Source organism: Drosophila innubila (genome assembly GCF_004354385.1).
Source record: "Drosophila innubila isolate TH190305 chromosome 2R unlocalized genomic scaffold, UK_Dinn_1.0 1_C_2R, whole genome shotgun sequence".
Classification (NCBI taxonomy): Eukaryota; Metazoa; Arthropoda; class Insecta; order Diptera; family Drosophilidae; genus Drosophila; species Drosophila innubila.
In genome coordinates, this window is record NW_022995374.1 from 10,464,068 (window position 1) to 10,486,529 (window position 22,462).

Consider the following 22,462-nt stretch of genomic DNA (forward strand, 5'->3'; position numbering starts at 1 on the left):
CCAGGTCTTAGCCTCAGTTTGTAGCCTGGTTTGGGTCCAAGTCCAAGCACTTTGATCGCAGTCAAGCGATAGCCGGCGAGCGGCGTTGTTAGGAAGTCGTCGCTTGGCCGTTTGTTTGTTTTGTATTTGTATTTGTATTTGTATTTCAGTTTATGCCTGTGTTGTTGTTTCATTTCGTTGAGGCATAAAGCAAGATTTGTGTAATTGTCAGGTGGTAATAGTGACACTGTGCGCCACTTGATTGGTTTTACTTCTGACCACAGCAGCAAAACAACAACAACAACAACAGCAGTGTGTGCCAATTTTATTATTTTTTATATATAGTGTTTTTGTTTTGTTTCTTTGCTGCCTTGGTCGCAAGGTTGTTATGGTTCTTGTTGCTGTTTGCATTTCTTTAATTGGCTCATTTTCGCGGCACATGTTTGACCAAAAAAAAAAAAACAATGCTTGCCAAATATTTTGAGCAGCTGAAATGAAAATGCATAACAGAGAACTCGGCAAGTACACGACAATCGCATCTAAGCCATCAATAAGAACATGTAAATCAATTGCACAGCGCTTACATGGCGTATGAGTAATGTTGATTTCCTCAACCAGTGGCAGTTGTCAATTCGTAAAGAACTTAAAAAACTAAAATACATGCATGTGACAGTCTCAAAAGAATCGTGCTCAGAGTAATCAAGACGAATCGAGCTAAGAATTGGGCTAATGGTAATTTGAGTTATTTGTTAAATCAATGTAAATTTATGATTATATTTTTTAAATTTAAATAAATGTGCATAACCTTAAATAAAATTATAAATGAATAATGAATAAATAAATCATATACAAATAAAAATTTAGTCGATTTAAATTACTTGCATTTATTCTTTGTACTTGCATTAACTTATAAGGAATTTTAGATACTATAATTAAAATAAAAAATAAACATAATAATTTGATTTTAAGTCACAATTACATAAACAAAATAATAGATATGCCTAAAGAAAAATCGTAGGATACTCTCTTCCAGAGCGTTCTTATTAAAGAAGTTTACTCTTAATTACTTTTTGATTTCAATCTCTCTCATTTATTGTTAAAATTCACGTGTAATTGATTTTTGAATTAACGTAGGTAATTTTCTAAAATGAAACAAGTTTCAGAATTTAATTGCTTGATTTAAGCTGTTGTATTTTTGCATTTGGTATCACATCATTTGTTACACCCAAACTCATCAAATGTCAACTGGAACCCGATGGGCACCCAAAACAAGAGGCAGCTTTAAGTAACGCCCACAAAACGCAGCAAGAGCCAAAGAAACAACTCAGCATCAGTTGTGTCAGTTGTTGCAGTTGTTGCAGTTGCAGTTGCCTTTAGTCGTAAATTGAAAGCACACGCTGCGTCATCAAAGTCATTAAACTGTCGACTGCTTACGGAAGTTTCGTTTTGTTTTTGGTATTTTGTTTTTTTTTTTCGTTGGTTTTGGGGTGTGGATCTGCGTTTTTGTAACCGATATGTGCGGCAAGAACGTCGAACATGTGTGGGAGCAAGCAATGCGGAGGTGTAGAATGTGGCAAGCTAGCCGGCGAGGCAGACAGTTAGACAGGCAGTCAGTGAGTGAGTCGGTGAGCCAGAAGCTGCCTCCAAGTGATTTAAAAGAAATAATAATAAAAGCGTTAAAGCTGTGCCCCCAACAACGTCTCCAGCTCACAGATCACAACTCACAGTTCGCATCTTGTGTCTGTCGGGTGTGTCAACAAACTGACGACAATTTCGCAATGCCAAATGATGGAAGGTGGCAGCAAGGTGTGTTCACCTACATCTTGTCTCTTCCTCTCCCTCTCTCTCTCTCTCTCTGTGTCTCTCTCCCTCGCTCTCTTCTCACTCTCTCCCACTGTAGTCGGTGCATTTCAAACGATTCGTCGTTTTAATAATACGCAATGAGCCAATCGACGCTTTAAAACAGCGACTTGGATAATCGCACATGTGTTGCATGCAACAAATTTGTCACCTTTTGAGCTAAACCGACAAATTTAAATCACAATTTTTGAATGATACGTAATGATTCTGAATATATCACAGCGAATAAACTAAAGAAGACAAAAAGCTATATGAGAATAAAAGATGACAGGGGTGGAGAGGTGATAGAAGTAAAGAAATAAAAGTAAAGACGCGACGCCTTCTCCGATTTCGATTGTGACTCCTCCGTTAATCGTGACTTTCACAATCAACCTTCAAAAGGTTTTTCGCTGCCACAAACGAGTAGCGTGTACCAGGCGCAAAATGGGCTGCTAACAACAATAGCAACAACAACAGCAACAACAACAACAGCAGCAACTACAACAACATCAGCAGCAACGACAACTGAAAATCAAGAAGAAGATGAAGAAAAAACTAACAACATTTGAAGCGTTTACTTTGGCGCTTCATCGAATAATATTTCTCACGTTCTATTTTTGTTGTTGCTGCTGTCGCCGTTGTTGCCCCCTTTTGTTGTAGTTGTTGTTATTGTTTATCATCGGAACTGAGATTGAGTCGAATGCAGCATCATCAGACAGACAGACAGTTCTCATTGCTTTAGTTATTATTATGTGCCCAGTTTTCTATACTCAATCATTTTTAGATTGATCAAAATTAGGGATATATTTAATGTGATTCAATTGAAAGCAGCAATTATTTGCAGAATTAGGTTAGAAACGAAGGAAACGAAACGCCTTTCAAACTTATTCTGCATAGGTGGAAAGGAACATTTGGAATAGAAACACATTGCACTATTTACAAAAGCACTTTATTAAATACATTTAACTGCGATAAATTGTCCCAATAGTTTTTTTTTACGATTTCTGAAAATTGTTATACTTCTACTTGTTATTATTGTTGTAATAAATTTTTGATTGATAACAACTATGAATATATTTTATGTGGCTCCAATTATTTGTTAAATTATTTTAGGAATAAAGAACACAAAACGCTTTATAACTAATATTTTTCGTATAAAATGGAACATATGGAAATGGAACACATTTAAAAGCCGAGACTGCCAGCTGTGCCTATCAATGCCAGATTACTCAAATTAAGAGAAAACATTTTCCTTGAGTGTTAAAGTGAAGTTATTTCCATTTAGATTTAAGCACTTCCTGTGGCTGCTTTTAAACCATTTCATTTGTTGGCCATTTTAATTAAGCCGTAAAAGCCAAACACAGCCCAACAGCAGTTTTCCGCTCAATAGAAGTGCTCGCGGTCTAAAGACTAAAGACCGAAGACTAAAGACTGAAGACTGAAGCCTGTAGAGTGAAGACTGAAGACTGAAGCCTTTTGCCAGTGTTTGCATGTTAAAAATCATAAAAATGTTAAATGACAAGCGGGCGCATGTACATTTTAACGTCTGTCCGGCAGTCTTTTAGTCGGACTGTGTGCGTCTGTCTGTCTGTTTGTTTGTTTGTCTGTTGTTGTTGTTGTTCGCATTGTCAAATTGCGATCAAAAACGCAACAAACGAAACATGCCACACGGTGCCAACTGGGAGACGAAGTTGCCAACCAGCAGCATCATGAATCAAACCCAACAGCTAACTGAGTGAACAGCTAACAACAACAACAGACAGACAGACAGACAGACAGACAGACAGTGAGACAGAGAGACTGATAGACAAGCAGACTGTTGGCCAGGTTAGCTGACTGTCTGGCAGTCAGGCTGAATGCGTTTTAACGGCTACTTGTCTTTGGCTATTTATTGAAAGGATTTTCAACACTCACACACCAGTTGGCAGTCATTCATGCACTCATGCATGCATTCAATCATTGACAACGAATGCGAATACGAATACGAATATTATTCGATACAAGTCGCACATTTGCGCCTGCCACATGTCCAGCCAAGCGGTTGCGTTGGTGATGCCACTCACCCAAGTTGCAGCAGCAGCAGCCGCAACACATTTGATTATGAAAAGTCAAAGCCGGCTGCGTCTTTGTGGCTGCAACAAAATCGATAAAAATAATTGGTTGACTGAGCTGCGTCTGCAACTGCAACTGCAACTGCAACACCGACAACTGGCGCTCGAATTCTGTTGAATTTTTAGCTTGACATGAATTGCAGCTGATCTGCTTTGCTGAGGCAGACAAGGGGACAAGGAGACAGTGCGACAAGGCAAGACTGAGCACTGGGGAAACATTACAACATGGACACTACAAGCCACGAGACAGTTGAGCTTTTCCCACGTTCGTGAAAATATTTGTGCGCAAATTATTGGAAAATAAAAAACGAACCTAAAAAAAATAAAAAAAAAAATAAAACAAAAATTGAGCGCATTTTGGCTAACGATTTGAATGTGATGTGCTTGTAAATAATGTGCTGGGGAATTTATCGAAATGATCGAGCCAAATAAAAAAAAAAAACTATGCAATGCAATTGTATTTTCCATATTAAGCTATTGATGAATTGGAATTCGAACAACTTTGGCTAGTTTTATAGCAACTGTTTTATGTCCTTATAGTATCCAAAATACTTGAAATAAAGTTGTGCAAAATGTTGGAGAAGGAGATATCGATAGCAGGTGTCAATATGTTTTAGTGGCGAAACAAATTTTGACTTGTAATGTGACTAAGTCAAAAGTTTGACCAGCTTCAAACTTTCATAACTTTGTCAAAACTTAACCGATTTTCAAGCGGAATGTCATTTTAATCATAATTAGGCCTCTAAAATGATTCTGCATTTAAATTTTGTTCATCTAGAAAATTTGATATTTTTTCGATCCTAAGTCATCTGTCATCCAATTTTCCATACCTACCCCTTGACATTTTTTCAATAATTTTGATCTCTCATAACTTCGTCAAAAATAAACCGATTTTCGAGCGGAATATCATTTTGATCATAATTTGGCCTCTAATTTGATTCTGCATTAAAATTTTTATCATCTAGAAAATTTGATATTTTTTCGATCCTAAGCCATCTATCATCCAATTTTCCATACATTCCCTTGACATTTTTTTAAAAACTATGATGTTTCATAACTTTATCAAAAATGTACCGATTTTCAAGTGGAATGTCATTTTGATCATAATTTGGCCTCTAATTTGATTCTGCATATAAATTTTTATCATCTAAAAAATTTGATATTTTTTCGATCCTAAGCCATCTATCATCCAATTTTCCATACATACCCCTTGACATTTTTTCAATAATTTTGATCTCTCATAACTTCATCAAAAATTAACCGATTTTCGAGCGGAATATCATTTTGATCATAATTTGGCCTCTAATTTGATTCTGCATATAAATTTTTATCATCTAAAAAATTTGATATTTTTTCGATCCTAAGCCATCTATCATCCAATTTTCCATACATACCCCTTGACATTTTATCAATAATTTTGATCTCTCATAACTTCATCAAAAATTAACCGATTTTCGAGCGGAATATCATTTTGATCATAATTTAGCCTCTAAAATGATTCTGCATTTAAATTTTGTTCATCTAGAAAATTTGATATTTTTTCGATCCTAAGCCATCTATCATCCAATTTTCCATACATACCCATTGACATTTTTTCAAAAACTATGATGTCTCATAACTATACCAAAAATAAACCGATTTTCAAGCGGAATGTCAGTTAGATCATGGCTTAGCCTCTTAATATATTCTCCATTAATATTGAATTATTATCTTTAAAATAAAGTTTACACTTGTTTCTTGGTTTCGATTTGAATGCAACTCAATTGAATAAAATTCTGTTTTCATGTATCTATGAGATACTTGGTTAATTAGAGCTTCAGTAAGCATCCATTTTCGTATCACGCTTGTTTTTCGCTCAATTTAATTAAAGTCTCAACCGTCTGTGGGTATTACGCAAACGTGGCTAAACAAATCTGAGCAAATTTCATTCAGTTAAGTTGAATGCTTGTTGCAAGTAGTTGCTGACAGTTGTCACATGGCTGCAGTTGCAGCGACAACACTTTAAAAATTAATTGCTGAGATTTATGAGCCCAGTTAGTGGAGTCTCTGGCCTGAGAGTCGGAGTCGGAGTTGGAGTCGGAGAGTGCGTGCTCAGTCCGTTAGTTAGTTTGGTTAGTTAGCTGGGATCGGCTAGCATCGGCTATAAGCCATATAAGGCGGCAACGCTGCCAACGTTTTATGCATAAGCTGAACCACATTTTCAGCCACTTCACACTTTTATCAGTTTAAAATATGAAGCGGCAAACTATGGGAAAATCTTATTTTTATAGAGCTGCAACAACGCGGCAACAACGCCGCCGTGGCAAAGCCGACAGTCAATTGTGTGTGGAGTCGCCGCTGGCGAAGATTTGTTAAGTCTGATAAAGAGTCTGTGGCTCTGGCAATGGCTCTGCCTCTCCGGCTGCCTCTGCCGCTGCCTCTCCGGCTGCCTCTGTCGCTGTTTGGATGCACTCGTGAGCGTCTTGGTCGCTCGCAGCATGGGTGCCCAGGCAACGAGATGCTCGAGGCGCGATTTGGCTGGACGATCTGGTTACACCAGCACTTACCCGTTGTTGTTGGCCTGGCTAAAAGCTAACAGCCAACAACTAACAAACTGCATGCTATAATTAGACAATAAACAAACCTGCTATACAAAACGCTGCTTATTGGGATTGGATTGGGGCGTTGCCTCAGTCTACCGACTCCAAGCTCCAACTCCAAGCTCCAACACCAACTAGCTCCAATTGCAATTGCAAATCCAAGTCACTGTGCTGCTGGCCAATCCGAATGCTGGCAATCAAAAACCGCGACAAATTGTGCATTTTGTGGTCACAAATTGAGTTAACGCTGCCAAATTAGCGGCATAAATTTATCGCTCCAAACGAACGGTCAACAGAGTCAGAGACTCGGAGACTTGGAGACTCGGAGACTCAGAGACTGGAAGACTGCCCCAACGATAGTCGAGATTGGGGCTTAATTAAGTCTTTACGAGGCAGCAGCCACAATTTCAAATGGGTGCACAACTTGGACGCTTAAATAAATAAATCTGGTTGTTGTTGCTATTGTTGTTATTGCTGTTATTGTTGTTATTGTTGCTGCTGTGGCCAACAATTGGCGCTTGGCCGTTTTGCCGCTGTTTGTGGCCAATAAAAGATCGCAGCGCGCTGATTTGACAGGTGAACAATTTTTGGGTTGGGCTGCGATTCGAGTGCTCCAACTTGCCAGCCAACCAGCCAGCCAGCCAGTCAGCCAACCAAGCAACAACAACAACAACAACAGTCACTACAACAACAACAACTGTTAGGCATGTGTCGCTGCTGCTTGTTGCCACCCACCTGGACAGAGCACACTCACAGACTCTGGGGGCATATACACACACACACACACATTTGTTTTGCCTAACAGCCTGGCCAAGATAATTTCAACAAACTGGTGACAACAAATTAATTTAACCGATTGCCAGATATCTACTTAACTTTATTTATTTTATTTATTTATTTTTTCTTCATTTTTTTTTTGCTTGTTGCCTTTTGTTGTAACTGTGGCAGTTTGGCTTTTATATCTTGTCTTGTCCGACTGTCGTCGGTGTCTTGTTCTCTTCGCATATCTGGTTGCTTATCATGAACAAGTTGACTCTTAAATAGACAGGACATACATGCACATATATGTTTGCACTTGTCCACGGAGGATGCTCCATAACTCAACGGAAATTCAACTCCTTTGCCAGTGGAATTTTTAGGTGCATTTCCTGATTTATCATTAGCCAAACAAAAAAATTTAAAATACAAAAAAATGTATCTTTAATAAGGCACGTTTATTTACAATCGAATTTAATTTTTTCTGCGAGGTATTTTGTAATAATTATAAAAAATAGTTATAACTTATTTAACATCCAATTAGTTATAATTAAAAATGTTACTGGCATGTAAGTAGTAATAAATAAATACAGTTAAATGTAATCCTGGTTAAGTGCATAATATAAATATATTATATGAATGTTACTTATGTTAAATATAGATTTTCTTAAGTGAAAATTTATTTTGAAATTATTTTGCATGCTAAAAAGTATTTAATAAATTTAATTATGTGTAAAATTAATTAATATTTAATATAACCAAGTCTTAATAATATTTTTGGTATTCTTAAATATTTGATAAAAGTTACTCAATTGATCTAATTTAAGGATCTAACGATTGAGCTTATATTTTTTAAAATACGAGTACACCAAGGAAAGTGAGTGAGTTAACGAAGTGAATAGAGAAAGGCAGTTGCTTCCTATTCAAATGTGAAGTGAATGAATGCAACTGAATACATTTCAACTGTTCGATTTCCCATCCATCCCCATCCTTGCCAAATTGTACACATTTCACTCGATCAGTGCTCGCCTTGGTTGATTACTTCATTTATAGCTGTCTGTTTGGGTTTTTGTTGTGGTTTGTTGTGGTTTATGCAAATCTTTGGCTTCAAATTGATTGCACACTTCAGTGGGGAAGGCGCATGACTGATGCGATCGCAGCGACCGCAAATAAATATCACAATGTGCAGACCATAAATAATATTAAAAATCCAAAAAAACAACAAAAAAAAAACAAATCGAAAAATGAAAGAAAATTGGAAGTGAATATCTAAATTTGTGCAAAAAAAAAAAGAAAAAGATAGCTGTGATCGTTGAGCGTTGAGCAAGGTCAAACGGAGCGTATGAGCAATGTGGCCGAGAGTTGGCCTGGCTGCCGAACTGGCTGGGCCCTTTAGACTTTTCAAAAGTCAACAGCAGTTTAAACTCGTTTGCAAAACACTAACGGGCTGTTAACTCCCTCTGCCTAACCCTGCCCCTGCCCCTTGGTTCCTGGTCCTGTTGCTGCAATCGCTTCCACTCAATTTGTTTGCCCAGCGGCATTGAGAATTGGAGTGTCAAATTTTCAGCTTTCAATGCACGCCAGGATGCCGCAGTCGATGTCGATGTGGTTGTCGATGTTGCCACAGCAAGCGGCAGCAAAGATGTGGCTGTTGATGCCGCAGCTAGCTTGCTGTTTTTGTATTGACATTAAATGAAATAATCTGCGATGATTGTGCATTAGTTGCAGTCAGCAGACTCAGAAGGAAACGGAGACGGAGACGTAGGCTGGCCATGGTCAGAGACTGAGATGGAGACTGGGACTGGGTAATAGTTCTAGACTGCTGTATTTGGGGAGAAGCGACGTTGTGCTCGTGGTTCCCATGGCATGATTTTGCATGAAATAATGTGGCGCACGAGTGGGCGGGCAAATGCTGGAACTGTAGCTCAACCAAAAGCTGAAGCTGAAGCTGGAGCTGGAGTCGGAGTTGGAGATGGTGCTGTGCGGGGGGCCACTTGTCGTGGCAATCGTTGGCAAGCTGACTGCCTGACTGCCTGACTGCCAGCTTGCTTGGTTGCCTTGTGGATGCTTCCATTCAGCTTGTCTTTCGGTTTCTGTTTCTGTTTTCTGTTTTCTGTTTTGTGTCCGCTGCCTTAGCCAAATTTGCGACGAAACAGGAACCGTTAACTGCGGCAATTTGTGCTGCCAACGTCCCTCAGTTTGTTTCCCACGTTATAATTCGTTAGATTTTCAATGCCCTGGCTTCAGTTTTTGGGCCTTGTCGACTTGATACAGTTTTTATTTATTTTTCCTCTTTTTTTAAACGTTTTTTTTGGCTGCTGAACTTTCAATGACACTCGCCTAAAATGGCACTAAGGCATGGGAGAGCGAAATGAATTAGAAATTCGTAACGTTTGGCAGCAAGAATGTGCTTCAAAGACATTTGTCAACAGTTGAATTAGAACTCTTGCATTTTTAGCGCAAGTGAAAATTTCTTGAAAGCACATGAATAATTTAAGCCAGCTTTTGTGTGTGTGAAGTGCTTAGAATACGGCTTATTTATAGCTGGCACAACTTGCAGCAGCTTTATCTAATAGAAAGCTGCAGTTAAAAGTAAAGCAGGGAAATTAAGAAAAAGATAATGTACACTTTGGGCTAGCTTTTGTATATTAAATCATGTAAGAAACCTCTACACGAGGTAACAGTCTAGTGACGTAATCATATTCATGCCCCAAATTTTGTGATATTATATTTTTTGATAATGGATATTTAATTTAGCATATAAAGTTTTATAAAATAAATTATTCTGCTTTTCGCACAAATCATATTCAAGCCACAAATTTTGTGATATCCAATTTTTTGATGAAGCATATTTAATTTAGCATATAAAGTTTTATAAAATATAAAATAAATTGTTCTGCTTTTCGCACACTCCTCAAAATAATTTATTTCCAATGTGCCGAATGCTAAACTAATTTTTTTTAATTTTTATTAGTTTGTATTTTAAATTAAATAACTGACTTTTGTTGGAAATTTTTCATTTACCTTAAGGCCAAAGTAGTTTATTAAGCTCATTTAAAGCTGCGTCTGACATAAAAGCTCAAAGGTAAACTGCTGTCATGGAGAGCTTTTAATATTGCTGCAGCTTTAATGGTCAACAATAATCTCGTTCTTTGGCTGCACTTTCAGCTAGTGTCATTTAGACTTGATTAATTTGGGGCTGGGATGCCGCTGGCTGAGCTGTTGGTATGACACTTGGACTGGACTCGTGCGCATTGCGTGAGGCCGTAGCCTTTCTCTTTTTTCTCTGTTTTTCTCTGTATTTCTCTCTTGTTCATTTGCTAAGTGCGCATCACGTGCAGGCAATTATTTTATCAATCATTTAGGCGCTGTTGTTGTGGATGTAGTTGTTGCTGTTGTTGTGGCATAGACTCCTCGCCTGGCTGACTGTGCTTGGAGCTTTTCTATGGCTCAGTCCCGACTTTGGGGCTGGTGCTCAAACAGCGAAAACGCATTTAATGTCTGCTTAGTGTGATTACGACGCATTAATGCCCGTTCGCCGGCAGATCCCCGATCTCCGAAATCCCTCCCCTTTTCCCCTGCCTTAGACACTGCTTGCCCCTGCTGCATGTTGCATCTCCGCGTTGTATTTTGTTTTTACTGTTTTACAGTCACCGACGGCGCGTCGCGACTTTGCTGTTGGTGTTGTTGTTAGTGTTGTGTTGTGTTGTTGTGTTTTGCTGTTGTAGTTGTTATATGTGTGTTAACTTTCAAATAAATTAAACATGAAGCTGGGATCATTTATTTCACTCGCTCCACCTAACTCGCTAGCTCGTTTGGGCCTGGCTCTAGCACCTGGTACGAATAAACACTCTACTCCATCCATGGCTATCCCAGTCAGCGGTCTGGCGCTCTGCCAGTCGGTCTGCCAGTCTGCCAGTCTGTCGGTCTGTCACCCTGGCCAAGCAATGCGCAATGTTTCTTCATTTTCACATTAAATGCGCAATTCCCGACATTTGTTTGAATTAACACGCAGCAATTACCGCTCACCAGCTTCAGCTTCAGCTCCAACTCCAACTCCGACTATGACTCCAACTCGAACTCCATCTTCAGCTCCCAAATCTAGCTCCATCTCCATCTCCAGTTCCAACTCCAGACTCTAATTCATGAGATACCAACGCATATTAGAGACACACGTTTACTTGCCTAACACATTCAGTTTTCAACTTTGGCGAAGTTTTATGGCTAAAGGATGTGGTAATTTAAAGACCAACTCCATATAAAGACTTCAACAAAGGATCGTTAAATTTTTAAGTGTGAAACTAAACAAATTTCTCTTTATGTAGATCTACTTGAATGTTATCAAATATTTATATAAATTATTATGATAAGCATTTTCATTAGTAACTAAAATGAATAGATAAAAGATAAAGATACCAGTACAAGCTCCTACCAAGTAGTTGGTTTTAAATTATTTTTTAAATTTAGAAAACCTTTAGGTATACAAAAAATATACAACAATTTTTAAATTACAAATATGTTACAATAAAAATTAATAAAAAGCATACAAATAATATTTAATATTAGATTGGATGATATCGATTACCAATTAATAAAACTGAATTGTTAAAGTAATTTTGAATAGTTTTAGATCTTAAGTTATTGATGACCAATAAATTAAAAATGAACGTGCAAATATTGCTTAAGATTAGAATAAAGTTGAACGCTAAATACGTCAATAACTGAAACAAATGAATACCAAATTCAATTAAAAGAAATTATAAATATAAATTAATTTTAAAATTTGTTAGCCGAAACAGAAAGATATATATCTTTTATTTAATAAGAATGACATCATTTGGATACATGGAACTAAGCTTTTCATTTTTTTTTTTTTTATTTTACTAAAATATAGCACTTTGAGCTAATAAACTTATTTATGTTATTTATTTAAAATAGCTAAGCAGCTTCTAAGTTATCGATAACCGGCATAATTCTTGTCTGCCAACTCATTCCATAATTCTTTGGCCTAGTTGAGCAGAAAATGTTCGTTCTCATCTAATCAATAACAAATGCGATCAATTAATCAATACACCAAGCACTAAAAACGCCCAACAGGCAAAAGAACGAGAATTCTACTTGCCACAAGCAAATGGTCAAGAAAGAAAGAGATGGAGAGAGAGAGATGGAGAGAGTGTAAGTGAGTGACCGAGAGAGGGAGGGGAGAGAGACAGATGTAGAAACCACTTAAAGTGAGCGTCGCATCGTTTATCTGCTGCAGACAAAGAAATGCATAAATTATTTCTCTCGAGGCATTTTAAAACGCCTGTTGGGCAACTTTCCGCTCAAGCTGATGCCGAAGCTGAAGCTGAAGCTGATGTTGTGGCTGAAGCTGATGCTGATGCTGACTAACTGCTTAGCTCTGTCTACGGCTGCTTGGTCCAATGGATGCTGCCTACTTACGAGTGCTGACCATTTGGAAAGCCTTCTTTCTGCTTCGTGTCCACGCTTTTGTCCATATTTGTACACAATTAGCAATGACACAAAAAAACACAACAACAGCAAAAAGCAAAACAAAAAAAAAAACAGAAAAAAACAGAAACAAACTTCACACACCATAAATCGATTATCATTGCGAAAATACACACACACACACTCAACCAGAGCGAGACACACACAGTTGAGCATTAAATCAAATAGCACATTTTACGCCTCTTTCGGCTGTGCATAAATTTATTTATCGACTTGTCCATCGACTGTTGGCCGTCGCCTTATCGTAGCACGCATCGTCATCGTCCATCGTCAATCGGCATTGCGTATACGCCATGTATGCCTGCTTGCATGCCTGCTTTGCCGCCTGTTGCATGCATAAAATGTATAACAAAATTGTCATTAGCGTAAAGCATTTGTTAAGCGCTCAGATCGCGCGATAAGCTAACCAGAGGTGTCTTGACTGTTTGGGTGTTGGGCTTTGGCTTTGGCTTTGCCATGCCGTCCAACTGGCCAGTGGCCCATCCATCAACGCCGCCGTTTGCTGCTGCTGCCAGTGCATCAATCGGTTGCTGCAACACGCGCTGACAATCAATGGCGACAGCAAAACGGGTCCAACTGCAGCTTCAGCTTCAGTTCCAGTTCCAGTTGCAGTTGCAGTTGCAGCTGTAGATCGCAACGATTGCAGTCTTGGACTGCCTCGCATTGCTTTTCACACCTTCGCGGCGGCTGCCAACGTGCAACGTGCAACGTTTGTGGCATGGGCATTTTTCTGTTTTTCTGCTGTTTTTTGGCCAGGCCTAGACCGGGTGTAAAATGGCTGCATGATTGGCATTGCGTTTGTATCTCATCGTCAGCCTCATCTTGCCAATTGGCAATTGGCAACTGAAGCTGCAACTGTTGCTGCTGCTTATTGACAATGCGTCTGGCGTTTCACTGACTTTGCTTTTGGCCTGATGCTTGATGCTTGGCTGCGGCTTTGGCGGTGGTCGTTTGATGGCACCACCATGTATCGGGCATCAGGTAGTAGGCCAACTAAAAAAAAACAAGTTGCGTTGACATACCAATTAACTTGACAAATACATAATTGGTAGCAAACAATTAAATTTTTTTCTTGCACAGAATGCGCCCTGGCCAACAAGGCAGTTAACTAACGTGGCTAACTGAGCTGCCGCCTGCCAACCAGCCCCATTTTGCTGTCAGCTTATGAGCGCAGAAATTCATTTAAATTTATCTAGTTGTCAGTTTTGCTAAGCTTGAAGATATTTGCACAATTTGCTCGTAAAAAACAAATCGAGCAAAGCAGAAAAAACAACAAAAATGGAAAAAATGGAAAAAGACATATAAAAAAATCCAAATACAAATAGAAATACAAATACAAACAGATATAAAACGGCAGCCGCTAACGAAGCGCCAACAACAACGAAGGCGAAGTGGAAGTCGCAGTCGCAGTCGCAGTCACAGCCGAGGAGGATGACGATGATGCTGTGGGCAGCGCCTGTTATACACTTTCATAGGGTATCAGTGAATCAGTTAGACAGCTTGCAACAAGCTGTTGCAGCCGAGCAGGATATGTCTATGATTAATGCAACGCTGAACTATCAGAATGATTTTTAAGAAGGGAAAATGTATTTTATCGCTTAGATTTAGATGTTTGTTAAATAGACACGAGTTGATTAAATTAACATAAAATAATTAGCATGCAATAATTTATCTTTGAATGTTTTAACTAGGCTAAAAGGAACTATTATTAGATTAATTTTAAATTGATTGAATATACTCCTGACAAAAAAAAAAAAAAAACACTTTTACATTTAAATGTCTTTAACATATAACATAATATGTCATATAACATAATATGTGTAATTTTACATTTAAAGAACTTGCACATTGTTTTTAAATTAATTATTATTAAAAATGTTAGCCTTGTCCTTAAATTTTATTCTGCATGTTTATTGAACCTAAATAAAAAAAATAAATAAATTTAAAGAATTACATATATTAAATATATAATAAATATATTTATTTTTAATTATCTAATTTAAAAAAATTTATTTTTATTAGTTGGCAAGCATCACTTGCTTATAAATCTATTAAATCTTTAAGCAGAGAAACTCTATTAAACATGCAAGTAAAGTGTATTAAATTCGTTGTTATATGTGACTTTAAAGTCTTAAATGGTTGTTGTTGTCTGTTTGTTTGCCTGTTTGGCAGGTGCAGTTTGCATTCGCCAGTGTTGTTGCAGCTATTGTGGTTGTTGTTGCTGTTGTTGCTCATTAGTTTTTTTTTTTTGCTGCCACAAAGTCTACGTCTGTTACCATTTTGGGCTGGCTGGGAATCAGGCGCTGGATTAGCCAGCGAGCCAGTCAGCGTCAGCGTCAAAGCGTTAGACTAAGAGTTAAAGTTAGAGTTAGAGTTAGGAGTCTGTGGTTAAGAGTTAGGAGCTTAACGTTGGATGAGCTTAGAGGGAGCGCGCTGTGGTGAGCGGTGAGTTCAATTCAGTTAAGATAGATAGCAAAAGGCAAAGGCAAAAGCTAAAAGGAAAATCGAAAATCGAAACATTTGCCCGACTCCTATCGCAAGTGTGGGAAACTTTTATTTCAAGGTTCAAAAGACGCCCGCAGAGTGTGAAAAATGGCAAAAAGAAATATATTGACTTGAGTGTGTAAGTGTGTGTGTGTGTGTGTGTGTGTGTGTGGTTAAGCTGGCGGCCGAGTGCAGTTAGCTGCCCCCACGGCGTATGCGCAATGCCATAAATTCAGATGTGCAAACGTTTAGATGTGACCGAAAATGTGGTGTCGATGTCTGCGTGTGTGTGCGTGTAGTGTGTGTGAGTATGTGTGCTTAATCGCATTGCTCATACGCCATGTTGTTTCATAATTATAACTTAAATACGACAGTTTTATATAAAAATCTACTAGTAAATCAATGTGCGCGCGCCTGGCAATTAACTGCCAAGAAACGTAACAGACATAACGACGAGTCGATTGCTGCTGGTGCCAGTGGTGCTGCTGGTGCCGGTGGTGCAGTGGTGCTAGTGGTGCAGCGAAGCACGTCGCGACGCTAGACAGCCGGCTAGTAAGCTGGCCAGCGAAGCGAACTGTCAATTATAACCAATCGGCACACCAAGTGCACATTAAACCCTATCAACTGTTTTTGTAATTTATTGTTTGGTTTTGCCAACAAGTCGCATTTGGTGCGAGATCCGCATTGCACCACACAGTGCCACGCTGGGCGATGCCGATGTCGATGTCGATGACGATGTCGATGTCGATGTCGATGGCAACCCGGTTGCTTGACTTGGCTGTGGTCGACAGCCTCATCATAATTATCGCTGGCTGCTCGGGCGGCACGTTCAACGCAATGCAACGCAACAGTTCGCAGCTTGCAGCTTGCAACTCGCAGCCAAAGTCAAATGAGCAGTTTATGGCCAAGACGACCATTTTGAAGACGCGCCAAAGGAGCTGCTGCTGCTTGCAACAAACATGACTTGACTCGCAGTGGTGTGTGGTGTGTGTGTGTGCCACTCGGGGCAACATTCACTTTTTTTATTGCACCACTTTGGCAATAGGCACAAGTGTGATTTCAAATCTCTGGGTCGCTGCCACTCGGGCCACTAAATTGGCAGAAATATGGAAGTCAGCGTGCGCATTTCGGTAAAAGCGGTGATTATATGCCCACTGAGCCACTGAGCGACTGAGCAACGGAGAATGGACATTTTTTTTTCTTTCTTTCTTTTTTTTTTGGACTTAAAATATATGACAGTTAGTCGCCTGCTGCTGTTGCCACGAACAGTGGTACGTAATGCGCATTAGCATATGCATTGCAGTTACTCTCACTTGCAGCCAAAACAGCAAGCAGACATATATACATACATATATATATCCAAGCAAAAGCAAAAGCCAAATGAATGGTCCCTTCTAAGCGACGCAATTGCAAATGGGGCAACACACATGGCAAAATGGCAAAACGGCACTGTGGGCTGACGTTGATGGCCAGTTCAATTAAATGCCATCAATTTTAATAACACGAGAGACGGGGCACACAGCGAAAGAGACAGAAAGAGAGAGAGAGATAGAGAGAGAAAGACTGAGCTGCTACCTTGGGCGCTGTTAAGCCAAATGCTGGCATGGAAATTACAAATGCATCAGTAACAACATCAACAGCAACAACAGCAACAACAACAAGATCTCAGGTCCCAGGTCTCAGTTGTACTCGTAGTTCCCTGAGCACATGTGTAGACAGTCTAAAACTCTAACGCACTTGAAGCACTTGAGGCTAAAACAAGCGACCGGGCGACCGTTGACGGTCAGTCAGGTTGCGGTTGCCCGATTGCCCGTTTGCCCCCTTGCCCGTTTTGCCCGTTTACCAGTTTGCCAGCAAAATGAGCAACTCCGTCTGTGGCCCTCGGTCATGTTGTTGCACGGGGGGAGTCACAGACACAAAGCACTTAAGCATGGGTCACTCGTACAGTTTGAGCAGCAACAACAGCCAACAACAACCAACAACAACAACCACACCAAAGGCGACAGGCAACCAAAACGAGAAGAGCTTCAACAAGTGAAAATTGAAAGCAGTCGCAGTAGCTTTAACAATAAATAAATAAATAAATTCAAAAGTACTATAAAAATAAAATTTTAAGAGAACTTTAAAATAACAAATGCAACACAGTCTAAAAATTATAAAATTTAGTTGACAAATCATATTTATCTAATAAAACATCATATATTTATTTTTAGAATTTTAGAATTCAATAAATTCAATACTTTATTAACTGTAAAAACGTTAGCTGCCATAATAAATATAAGCTAAATATCTAAAGTAGAAATATAAAGATATAAAACACTGTAAATGAACATGATAACATAATTGCTAATTAATTAATACAAATTTTTGAATTAAAATTGCAAAACATTTTTGAATCGGAATTCCCTCTTTCATTAATATGCATGTTTAGGTCAAGTTTAAAAATAAAATATGCGCAACAGAAATAAATTTAGCAATGCTACAAAGAAATGGCAAAAGTAACTAAAATAAAATTATAAAATTTGTTTAGAAGCTATATGGGACTGTTTGTTTATTTGTTATATAAGGGTTGAAAGCCCACAAAACCCGAAGATATAATTAATAAATACAAGCTTAAATCAAAAATTTTTATTTTAAATTTATAATTATATTTTTCTGTGCATCTTTCTACTTTTGAAACATTTTCATTGATCGCTTACAAGAAACACATTGTATCTTAATCTTTCGATTAATCACTTACTAGATCAGAATGTTTACTTTTTCATGAAACCATTTCTTACTACACTCCACTCTTTTATTCTTTAACAGAATTAAGCGGATCTAATCAAAGTGCAGTTGGCATTTGATAAGTCATAAAAAACTAAAGCAGATATTATGAATATAATCAATGAGTCTAAACAGCCCTCAATAGGTTCACATAGTCTAACCTCTACATATATTTAATCAATATTCATTATTCAATTGCTACTAAGTAAGAAATATTCAGTTCATTCGTGGCACTTGCACATTTAAAAAAAAAGCAAACAGAAACCAGTCGCAATCTTCCACTTTTAAGTCAAGTGCTTGAAGGCAATGGTAAAACTTTCATATGGAACAAGGAGAACCCTTCGAAAGAAGCGGCTTTAAAGGAATGAGAAATATCGGGTGGGGAGAGGGGAGATATTAGAGGAAATTGGCAGCCGTCAGGCAGGCAACCGTTGTGGCAAGCTTAACTGAAGGCAGCAGCTGTTGCTGTTGTTGATGTTGTTGCTGTTGCAGTTGCTGCTGTTGGCAATTGATGTCGCGGGCGCCAAAATCGACACACTTGTCCCTCTGCTGGAGTTGTGTGTGTATATATATATATATATGTGTGTGTGTGTTTGTGTGTGTTTGTGGCAGTCAGCAGTTGGCAGTTGGCAATCGGCGCCGCTCAAGTACAGGTTAAATGGATCACGACTGCACGGATTTGATGTCCGTCTGTCGCCAGCATCTGTCCGGCTCTCGACTCTCGACTCTCTGTCTGGGTGCCCATAAAATACGCGACATGCAAACGTTTTTGATGCAATGACTCGATCCGCCTGGCTCTCTCTCTACTTGGCCTGGCCGGGACCATGCTCAGGTCTCAGTCTCAGTCGCAGTCTCAGCATTGGTATTGGTAACAAAATTAGGAAATTGTGTACAACTGTTAACTGACAAGGCAAAGTGTTCCAGACAGTTGAGTTGACTTGATGGCGACTGCCTCGTCTGCTCCTCGGATCTTTGGTTAAACTAAAGCTAAGCTAAGCTGATTTTTATGCCAATACCCGGTACACTTAACGAGTCTCATTAAGCTTTTGCCAACCATAAAAACTCAACAGTTGGCCATTTTGTTTAACTGACTTTCAATTGCCTTTACAATTGCAGCAAGCACTTCGCACGCCACCAGCAGCGGCAGCAATCACTACAACAACAGCAACAACAACAACAAATCCGCCACCAAAGCAGCCGCCAGCAGCAAAACCTACAGCAGCAGCAACAGCAATAATAGTAACTACAGTAATGGCAAGCATTCGGGAGCATTCTCATCCTCTGTCTCTGGTTATGCAACTGGCGGTGCTCCCACGTTGGGCCCCTTTGGGCGGCACCAACAACAACAACAACAGCAACAACAACAGCAGCAGCAACAGCTGTACGCTTCCGGTGTCTCGAAGCTGCCATTTTCGCCATTCTTTGCCGCATCGCCATTCTTTTTTACCTATCGACGGATTAGCAAGCAGGAAGACAACAACAACAGCTGCAGCTACAACAATGGCAGCAGCAGCAGCACCAGCAACAGCACCAGCAACAGTGCCACCAGCAATGCTCTAATGCAGGACTATGATCGCAAGTTCAGCTTGTTGAGTCTCTTCAAGAATCCCTACAAGTTCACGGATGCACAAACGCCTCGAAAATGCTCCACGTCCAACAGCAGCAGCAGCAGCGGCAGCAACAACAACAAGGCAGCCGTCGTAGGAGCAACAGCTGCTGCTGCTGCTGTCTGTTCGCCCAGCTGGAAGAGCTATACGGGTGCTGGATCTCCGCATGCGGCACTGAATCCTGCCTTTGGTGGCATGGCTCTGGGTGGCGGCAGCACGCGCAAGGACAGCAGCAGCTTTAGTGGCATCAACTTTGGCGGCAGCGGTGGGGGCAGCGGCACCACATTCAGTCGCGACACCGCTTCCAATGGCGGCTACAATGATCTCTCCAAGAACCGCAAGGTACACAAATGCGACACCGAAGGCTGCGACAAGGTCTACACCAAAAGTTCGCATCTCAAGGCGCACAAGCGCACGCATACAGGTGAGGATAGTAAATGACTAATCTATTTATACACTAGTATTTTATTTTAAATATTTTAAAGTATTTTAAATAGATAACATTCTTGTTCCTTTTATGACAAACTTATTTATTGAATACATATAAATGGATGGTGGAAAAGGTTATTATTAATCTATTTATTGTGTGCCTCAAGAAAATAAGTGTTTGTGAACAGACAATATATTAAAAGAAAGTATATAATGAATGGAATATTATAAATTTTAGTTGAATCATATTTTAGTATATAATAAAAGGAATATTATAAATTTAAATTTAACCATATTTTAGTATTTTGGGCAAACAAAAATCAAATTAACTAATAAGAGATCTTAATATTTAAGTATTTGTTAGTATATAATAAAAGGAATATTATAAATTTTAGTTAAACCATATTTTAGTATATTTATTTATTTATTTATGCACGACTAAAAGCAGTCGGCAAACAAAAAATTACCAAGTATAAAAATTAAGTTATAGATTAAAAATAAATAAATAGATTAATAATAAAAGGAATATTTTAAATTTTAGTTTAATCATATTTAAGTATATAATAATAAGAGGAATATTATAATATAAATTTTAGTTGAACCATATTCTAGTATTTTGGGCAAACAAAAATCAAATTAACTAATTAGAGGTCTTAATACTTAAGAATATGTGCATGTGAGAATCTTAATTTATTTTAAAGAAAATTTATATATTTTCAGATTTTCTTTTTTTTTTAGTTATTTATTACATTTGAATATTTCTAATGCTTGAAAATATACTTTAAGCATTTTACAGTAGTCACATCCAAAATAAAAAATTTTAATATAAATTAATAATTTGGTGTATTTTATTAAACTTAACTTTTAATATTACTTTCTTTAATAAAGATTACAATTATAATAATTATATTATATAATAAGATTATTATGTTTACATTCTAAATTCAAATATTTATATTTTTGTTGCATAAAGGGATTCTTAAGATTCTTTTCAAATAAAATAAGATAATAAAATCTTCAATCTTCAATTATTTATTCGAATTGCAGGTGAGAAGCCGTATGTGTGCACCTGGGAGGGCTGTATCTGGCGCTTTGCGCGCTCTGACGAGCTGACCCGACACTACAGGAAGCACACGGGAGTGAAACCGTTTCGCTGTCAGCTGTGCACCCGAAGCTTCAGTCGCTCCGATCATCTGTCGCTCCACATGCGACGACATTGAGAGCCAACGGCCATATGGAAATACTCACTATAGCCCAGATGCCACATAGCATACATAGGAAAAAAATATGCCCCAATGAGGCCGCTGATGTCATGTCACAAATTGTTCGACGTTTCTCCTTATTATTTATAAAAAAATATCTGTTTCATACATCATCATATCGTATATTCGTATAACGTTCAGTTTTTATGTCGTAATGCCTAAGTAGCTCAATTTAGAACTATAAACGGACTCAAAGCCCAAATTAGATGTAAGATTTTTAGCCTGTAATCGAAACGAAAAGAATTTGTAAAAATCTTTTTGTATCTGAACAGACGTTGCCTTCAAGAAGCCAAGTTAACAAGCGGTACTATGAGTATAATGACAAATTAATACTATTACAATCTAAAGACAAACATACAACAATTGATATTGATATGGATCGTATATATATATACAGAGTTATATATATATATTTGTATTGGTGCTAGCAACTTGTGTGTACATACTAAACGAGATACGTTTTACATATCCATTAGCCAGTAATAAGGTTTAACTAATTTTAGCTCAAATTTTTTATATATATTGGATATTAAGTAGAAAATTTTATACAAATCATACAAAATATTATACAAAACAAAAACCAATATGAATGCAAAACAAAACATAGACAAGTAGAAGGATAAACAGACAAACACAAGAGGCAGCTGAAGCCAAGCAATATTTATAAAAATGACAATAATCTATATTAAATTCTCATATAATTACTTATACTATAGATACATTTGTACCATACGATATGGCAGTTGTCTTTTAACAGTTTGAAAAAGTTGCATACTTTACAAAATAAATACATTTCGAAAAATGTGACAAAAGTTTAGAAAGTTAACATTCCACAAAAACAATACAATTTCATATTTATATATCTATAACTTAGAAGAATTGAAAATTAAAATTTACGTTTATTATCTATGATTTATCGCAGTTTAAGTTGATCAATCTTTAAATGCTCACATTTTTTAATGGATTTCTTTGCGATTCTTTAACTTTACTTTATCTATTTAATTTTTTAACGTTAACGCGTTAATTATTTCCATTAAAATTTTTTTATCTAAAGAGTTTTTAATGTATACCAGTTGCTGATATCATTTAATTATATAGCCAAAAGTAACTTCTCCTAATTGATTTTTACTGCAATCACA

General features: G+C 38.0%; 1 protein-coding gene across 1 annotated transcript in view; it reads left to right on the forward strand.

Moving 5' to 3' along the window:
• Positions 1-21,412, forward strand: part of LOC117784578 (Krueppel-like factor luna) — a 33,887-nt gene extending 12,475 nt beyond the window's left edge. The window contains exons 4-6 of the mRNA XM_034622342.1: positions 19,142-19,162; positions 19,223-20,056; positions 21,109-21,412. Of these exons, the coding sequence (XP_034478233.1) occupies positions 19,142-19,162; positions 19,223-20,056; positions 21,109-21,281 (1,028 nt within the window). The 3' untranslated portion in view covers positions 21,282-21,412. The remainder of the gene's footprint in view (positions 1-19,141; positions 19,163-19,222; positions 20,057-21,108) is intronic.
• Positions 21,413-22,462: the final 1,050 nt, after the last annotated feature.